The sequence below is a fragment of the Dunckerocampus dactyliophorus genome, chromosome 2, assembly GCF_027744805.1.
Source record: "Dunckerocampus dactyliophorus isolate RoL2022-P2 chromosome 2, RoL_Ddac_1.1, whole genome shotgun sequence".
Lineage (NCBI taxonomy): Eukaryota > Metazoa > Chordata > Actinopteri > Syngnathiformes > Syngnathidae > Dunckerocampus > Dunckerocampus dactyliophorus.
Genome location: NC_072820.1, coordinates 11,693,229 through 11,701,549, shown reverse-complemented (window position 1 = coordinate 11,701,549; position 8,321 = coordinate 11,693,229). Strand labels below are relative to the sequence as shown.

Genomic DNA, 8,321 nt, shown 5'->3' with positions numbered 1-8,321 from the left:
TTTTTTCACACACTTTGAACACTGCAGATTAAACAATAATTTATGGCTAAAGAACTACAATTCCCATGATGCTTAGAGTGCCAAAACAGAAAGTAGTGCATTTTCGCAGTAGAAGCTAATACTACATGTTTTGAAGTCTCTTACAGCGATCGTTTTTCTTAATCTTAAACTAAGTTTGATCAAATGTGGAATTACTACCACTTTTGCTTGGACTGCTTGGACTGCGGCAGCTGTTGAACTCCGATGAAAAAAAGCGTATCGCGTCTCGCCAGAGCTAACGAGTGACGCTGGAAACACCGAGAGTAGGGAGGATTGCAAGGCGTAAAGCTTGTCGTTCCGTGTAAATATCCCACGTTACAATGTGAACATCTGTGGCTCATAGACAAGTACGGCCTATAAATGTACACATTTTTTTTCTCTTTAAATTTGGTGGGTGCGGCTTATGTTCGGGTGCAGAATTAACGACGGTACTTTGTAACAAGGTAAACGCTGTTTTGAAGGAATAAAACATGTTTAGGCTTAGGTGTATGAACGTTACAACTGTTGTTATTGTTGACAGGTGGGGCAGGTCTGGATTTTCAAATTTAGGCTGGTTAACACTGACAAATACTATTACTACTATGTACTATTATTTTTTTTAATTAGCATTATTTTTTTTAAACTACCATCTGGTCCTCAGTGTCTCCCAAGAAAAATTCTGTTCACTGGACTAATGTAGGACCTTGTAGGGGGAGAGTGACTATAAAAACAGAACTGTTGTAGATTTAAAACCATTAAAAAAGATTTTAAAGTCCAAGCAACTGTGTGTTAGAAGAATAAGAGCAACGTGTGTGGTTTTCCTGAGGAAAGCGATGCGTAAGAGTGTTAATATCATTTTTGCATTGCAGGTAGAAGTGTGGTAAATGGTCCTTCCTTCTCAATCGAGTTAACCCTCCCCCTTTATGCTACTGAGCAACCACATAGCATCACTACCTAATGGAAGAGGTGGGAGTCGTGTATTCTATAAGAGTCACTATCCCAAACTTGATGAGCTGAATGCACTGATACCTACTCAGGCCATAATTCAGATGAGAAAAGTTTGATTTACTTTTTTCTGCTCCTGCCAACAAGATGAGACTCAACCTAATTCTTCTCTGCTTGACCGCGTGGGTGACCTCGGTCCTCTCAAGTGAGTGCTGTGTAAAATTGTGATCAATTGTCGTATCTGAATCTATATATAATGGTTCTCTCTATGCATTTGTCTTGTTGTAGCTCAGAGGCCTGGTGTAAACTGTTGTCCTGGCTTGTCCAACACCAAAGTGCGACTTCAGAACATTGTGAACTACACCATTCAGTCTGTGGGCGTCTGTCCCATTAAAGCCGTTTTGTAAGTCATTATTGTATATCGAGATCAGGGGTGTCCAAAGTATGGCTCGGTGGCCATTTGCATTCTAAAAATATAATTTAACAAGAAAACTAAAAGAAAAATCAGCAAAAATGATCATTTTACAAGAATAAAGTCAAAATATTAAGAGAAAAGTTGTAATTTTATAAGATAACATTGTAATATTATAAGGAAAAATAATGTCATTTTAGTAACATAAAGTTGAAATATCAAAGAAAAAAGACCTTACTTTTTAAAAGTTGTAATATTATGAGGAACATAGAAAAAAAAACAAAGTTGTAATTTTTGGAAAATTAGGCTGTGGAATAATGTAAAATATGATAGGAATAGGGTCTTAATTACGAGAACAAAATTTATCAGGAAAAATTGAAAGATTTGGAATATTTAAAGACACAGGAACTGCAGAAATGGAAAAAACTGCTGTAATTTTGCGAGAATATATTCAAAATATTAAGAGAAAAAAAGTCGTATTCTCACAAGAAAAAAAAGCCGCAATTCTACGAGAACAATTTATAATATTATGAGGAAATATAATGTCATTTTAGTAGCATAGATTTGAAATATTAAAGAAAAAATATGTGATTTTTTTTTAAAGTCGTAATAATATGAGAAACAAAAAAAAAATCACAAAATAGAGTTTTAATTTTAGGTAATATTAGGTTGGGGGGAAGTTACAATAATAAAGTCCAAATATTAGGGGAATAAAGTTATAATATTGTGAAAAGAAAATGTACTAAGATTGTTTAGAAGAAAATGTCCTTTAGAAGAAAGGATTTTTTTTTTTTAAAGAGCAGAAATGGGGAAAAAAGAGCAAATATTGAAGTTCATACTAATAATACGCTTTTTCACCTATACCACAAAGCTGAGATGCAGTTTTTTTCTTGAAATATATATGACTTCTTGGCACAGCTGCATGTGTTGCTTTGCAAAATATCAAAGTGGCCCCTGCATCCTTTCATTTTTCAGTATGTGGCCCTCACTGGCATTAAAAAAAAAAAAAAAAAAAAAAAATTGACGTAGCCAAGAATATCCTACAAAATAATTATATAATATGAAATAATAGTATTTTTCCATTTATTTCCATGAAATGTTTGCAACTTTCAAAAGTCCCAGAATATCCTGTACTATCACTAAAAGCGTTTCATCAATTGCAGGTTTTACACTCGCAGTGGAAAACGCATTTGTGCAGACCCCGACAGATGTTGGACACAGGAAGCTATGTTAAAAGTGGATGGAGGAGTTTCGCTGCAGCGTCGACAGCATAACAACAATTTAGCAGGCGGCTGTGTGACAGCGCCACCACGCGTCAAGTCAAAAAAGGCACAAAGGAGGAGAGTTCGCAAATTAAGAAGGCTGAAAGTGCAGGAAATGCTTGCCAGAAGAAGAAAAAGGCAATAATCCAATGTCCTGTAACATCACTTTAAAAAATGTATGTAATTATGTATCGACTTTGTATACATTCAAAAAATAAAATACATCTATTGTTTATATCTTTGTTATCTTTACTTGTGTTACCAGGTGTTACACAATAGCTAAACAGCTAAAATCCTTTCAAAAATTGCTTGTAATGCTGAGAAATGTTGCTGAGCTGAAATATTGATTTATATAATATAATATCATTTGTTTGGATGCTTTGTAAATGCTATGATCATTCATATTTATAGAAATTACCTCACACTAATATATTCAGCTAAAATATTACACAGTCATATAAAGTATTTGACAAGCAGTGCGTTTTAAGATGAAGGATGAAGCGAGTACAGCAGCCGCCTATGACATTTCTAAGTATTTTGTTGTGCGATTGGCGAGAATAATGATGTCACATTTACATTTAAGACATTACACAGGCTGTAGAAAGTCAAGGTGTAGAATAAATGTCGAAGCCTCATCTCAGGTTTCTTCCCTGTATTTGTTTCAGGAAATGTGCAAATTCTGAAATTTTTATTTGAGAAAATGTTTAACATTTTTAAAAAACAACTATTGGCATTATACAGAAAAATACATTTATAATACATTTCAATGGACAAATATGGATATTTATTTTATAGTATCATTATTTGTTTTTTTGAATAACTTTTGTACATTATTTTGTTGGAGCCCTGATCAGAAATTAAAAAATACAAATAAAAATAAAGAATATATGATAATGAAAATGTATACGCCACACGGTGGCCTATTGGTTAGCATGTTGGCAGGGAGATCAGGAAGATCTGGGTTTGAATCTTCGTTGGGCATATTCTTCCCGTGCGTGCATGGGTTTTCTCCGAGTACTCCGGTTTCTCTAAATTGTCCATAGGTATGAATGTGAGTATGAATGGTTGTTTGTCTGTATGTGCCCTGCGATTGGCTGGCGACCAGTCCAGGGCGTACCCCTCCTCTCGCCCGAAGTCAGCTGGGATAGGCTCCAGCATACCCGCAGCCCTGGTGAGGATAAGCGGTATAGAAAATGGATGGATGAAAATATCTACAGTGGTATTTTACGATGCTTTTTAGGAAAGTGCAACAATGTCGAACAGTGTGAATCATTATTGTAATTGCTGAAAGCATTCACACGTATAAAATTGTGCACCATTTATTATCTATTTATTCTTTCGCTTCTTCTTCCCACTTCTTCTTCGGAATTCCGAATTTTCAAAATGTTCCCAAATTTAATGTAATGTAATCTTTTCTGTGAAAATTTTCCTATTGAAAATGAATGGGCAATTTAAATGTTGGTGAAAATCATTTGCCATTTTCTATCCCAGAATCATACAGCTGTGTCTCCAGCAGTGACATGGCATGGGTGGTAAGAGCAAGTGGTCTGTTTCAAATCCCCTGTATACATGTAGTATACAAATATATGACGGATATGAGGTCTTCCAATCACCGCCACCTCCTTTTCTATCCATCAACACCATTTTTCATCTTTGTATTCCCTGCTGGTGAAATATAATTGTACATTTTCCATTACTGAATCACACTGCTTCTATAGCAGTGCCATGGCTTCGTTGGAAAAGGCGAGTGGTTCCCAACCCAGGGGCCATGGGTTCTAGTGCCTTATGTGCTGTATGAAATTACCTATTTCATGAAAAACCAATGAGTACTGTACTATATATGAGGTGATGATGTAATGATGATATTGTGCTATTCTATACTATACTATACCATACTATACTATACTACACTATACTATAGCAGTGGTTTTCAAAATGTGTGACATGCTTCTCCTGGGAAGGGGGTTCACCAGATGATTTATGAGAGGCTCAGCAGCTTGAAAAAATCCCGGTGGCTGGAGTGTAATATAGTGCATTTTTTAATATTCCTGAGAGTGGACTTGTTTGTTACTGCATAACATATATCGTCCGTCACATTCAATGGAGACAATCTAACACAGGCTGAACTTTCTATGGCTTTGTGTCCTGCAAATGTGGAATATTCACTAAAGTATTCAAGCAGCAGCATGAGCCAGTGGGTGGGGGGAGTGTATATCATCATCATGTGGTTGAGTCAAATGTGCATCAGGCTAAATATAGTCCAATCTCACCTCTTAAAAACTCCACCGAGGCAGAGCTGTACTTTCTCTGTCTGCCCACACGTAACAAACAAACAATTGATGTTACTTTGTTATCGCTGTGATGGAAAGTGGAAATTGAAAGCCCCCCAAAACTTCCTTCTGGTCAGCCTGAGCTCTCCCTGACTCATACTGTTCCCAGCGATGGGAGGTGGAACATCTGAATACCAGTTGACTGAGTCATAGGCTCAAAGAATAATGAAGCTTCATGAGAGTCAAGATGTCTAAATAAAACCTTAAAAGATGCCGCTGGTGGTTCTCTTACTTTAAAGTATTTCCTTTAATTAAGTATCCCCTCCAAATGTTAGCTGCCTTTCAACTTTGCTGAAAAGATTTCAGTGTTTTCAGTGCATTGCAAACTTTAACGCTGAATTTGCATACCATCGTCCCCAAAGCAGACCCTCCTGGATTTCGCTGTCTTTTTTTATTTGTAATAGTTGCAGCCTAAAATGACTGATTCAGCGGCAGCTTTTTCACAAAGTTGCAGCAAAAGTTGCAATGTTTTGAGGCTTATTTTTTTTCAATAACATTGCATCAGCTTGGGATTCCACAAATGTGTTGTTTTTAGTAACCTTAACCCCAAAACGCACAGGATTTCAATAAATCTAACAAAATATGCCTTGTTTGCATATTAAACTCAAGTACAGAGCATATTTTTGAGCACTGACAGCATACTGCTGTATCTTATCCAAAGTCTTTTTCAACCTCTGGCTTCTCCTTGGCACGGTTGCTAACCATGACTGGGCTGCACTGTACAGTAATCCCTTGTAATCAGGAATCCCTCAGTAATCCCCTGTTTTTAATGGTGGTAATGCTTTTAATGGTTTCGTGGTTCATTGGTTCCAGACTTGACTGTGATAAGTGAATTTCAGCAAAATAGGATTCCTTTTTTAAAAATGGAATATGTTCCAAAAACCTGTTTAGGACCCATGAGGTCACCTTTACACTCGTACTACTCTTTATAGTGGATCAGGGGTGTCCAACTGCAGCCCATGGTCATTTGTGGCCATGCAGAACATTCTAAAAAATATAATTGAGCTAGGAAACCTACATTAAACTTAAAAAAAAATCAGCAATTTTACAAGAATAAAGTACAAATATTAAGAGAAAAAAGTTGGAATCTAACGAGAACAATGTGTGTAATATTATGAGGACAAATAGTATCATTTTATTTGCATAAAGTTGAAATATTAAAGGAATATTAAAGGATATTTTTTAAAGTTGTAATATTACGATAAACAAACAATTTTTGAAAAATTAGGTTGCGGAAAAAGTTATAATATTATGACAATAACGTCAAAATACTACAGGAATGAAGACAGTTACAAGAACAACATTTACAAGTAGAAAGTTGAAATAGTTGGAAAAAAAAACCAACAACGGCAGAAATGGAAAAAAACAGCTGTAGTTTTACGAGAATAAAGTCAAAATATGAAAAGCAAAAAATTCTAACAAGAAAAAAAGTCACCGTTTTGTGAGAATGAATTTGAAATAATATAAGAAAAATAATGTCATTTGAGTAGGATAGAGTTTAAAAAAGTAATTATTTCTTAAAATTATGTTGGGAAAAAAGTTATAATATTATGGGAATTAAGTCGTAATATTATGAAAAGAAAATTTTCAAAGAATATTTAAGAAGAAAGTTGAAATATTTGGAAAATAACAAAAATAGAAACGGCAAAATTGGGGGAAAAAAGAGCAAATACCAAAGTTCATGGTAATAATATGCTTTTTCGCCTATATCACAAAGCGGTTTTAAAATATATATACATACAACTTCTTAGCATATCTACCTGTTGGTTTACAAAATATCAAAGTGATCCTTGTATCCTTTCATTTTTCAGTATGCGGCCCTCTGTGGAAAAAGTTTGGACAAGTTTGGAATAATCAAAGAAAATAATCCATTTAAGACCTAAATAAAGCCCGTGCTCGTGTGTGTTGCAATCAATGGGTCTCATTCACGAACATCTTCTTAAAAGTCTTCTTAAGAAGTGTACTTAAGAAGGCGCGGGTTGGAAACTGCGCCGCATTCACGACACGTTCTTAAGTAGGGATAATCGTTCGCACCGGTGTTCTTAGGTTGATGAATGCCAGCTGCGATGCCCGTGCATGTGAGGCCTAATTTGCATAGGTCACCGCCTATTATTTCCTATATAAGGTAAAAAATGTGCCGTGTGCAACAGGCAGCTGGAGGCGGAGATGGCAACGCGCAAGGGCAAGACTGAGGAGCAGCTGGACAACAAACGAAAGAAAAACTTCAATTGTACAGAAATAGAGGTGCTTTTACAAAGAGTGAGCGAACACAAGACCACCTTATTTTCACGTGTATCCACCGGTCATCAGGCCATCCGAAAAGAGTCGGCATGGAGCACCATTGCAGGAAACATAAATGCCGTTTCCACGGAGAAACGCGCCACCGCAGAGGTTAAAAAGAAGTGGTTTGACTTAAAATAGTCTCAAAAAAAAGATTGGACTGCACCGGAGGGATCTGGAGGAAACGGGAGGCGGGCCATCAATCAGAAACCAAACCATTTCGGAAACTCTAGAAGATATTTACACAATCATGATGGAAAAATAAAGTCAAAATACATAGTTTGTGTGTGACAATGTATTTTTTCTGTGGTTACATTTGATTAGACGCTGCCTAATTAATACAGCAGCCCCGTGCTCTGGCTCAAGACGTGGCTGGGGGCGCATGTCGTTATCTGGGGGTGCTACGTGCGCAATAGGCACACCACGTTTCATTGCGATGTTATTCTGATGATCCTGCACACCTGCAAGAACAGAGAGGGAAGCCTGAAGCCTGAAGTGGGACATCAAATATTGGTCGCTTTCAGCAAATAAATCCACATGGTCCCTTTACATTCTCTCTCTGCGCAGCGCACGTCCAGCCAGCTACTTTTTTTTTTGATGAATTGGGATTTGAATATATATTTATCCATGGAGTATATTTTAGTTGTTTTGATGATAAATAATTGTTGGGATATTTTATTTGCACTACATTTTTTGGGATCAGGTTGCGAAATCCATCATGAGGGCGATTGCGCATTGAAAGTGCAAGCTTTGCTTGTGCGTAAGAGTCCTCCTGAGCGTTCGTAGAATTTCTTCTTAGATCTAAGAACTGTGAGTTAGGAACACGTTTCGTGAATGCCAAAAATCTTCGTAAGAAGGCTTTAAGAACACATTTGTGCGTAAGAACGTTTCGTGAATGAGGCCCAATGTGTGGAAGGCAGGAAGTGACCTTGGGGGTTCGGAATTGAGTTTTAGATTGGCTTGATAACATTACTGACACCTAGTGATGAGTGTAGAGTACTATGTTGACGTCTTTTGTATTTTGTATTATATTTTAGCCATTTTACGCTTGAAAATGCTTAATTTAGGCAGAAA

General features: G+C 36.6%; 1 protein-coding gene across 1 annotated transcript; it reads left to right on the top strand.

Annotated features, from left to right (window-relative positions):
• Positions 1-989: 989 nt before the first annotated feature.
• On the top strand, positions 990-2,808 carry LOC129177411 (eotaxin-like). The gene is made up of 3 exons (XM_054768518.1): positions 990-1,168; positions 1,252-1,366; positions 2,539-2,808. Exons 1-3 carry the CDS (start codon positions 1,111-1,113, stop codon positions 2,780-2,782), a joined length of 417 nt encoding a protein of 138 aa, XP_054624493.1. The 5' UTR covers positions 990-1,110; the 3' UTR covers positions 2,783-2,808.
• The last annotated feature ends 5,513 nt before the right edge of the window (positions 2,809-8,321 follow it).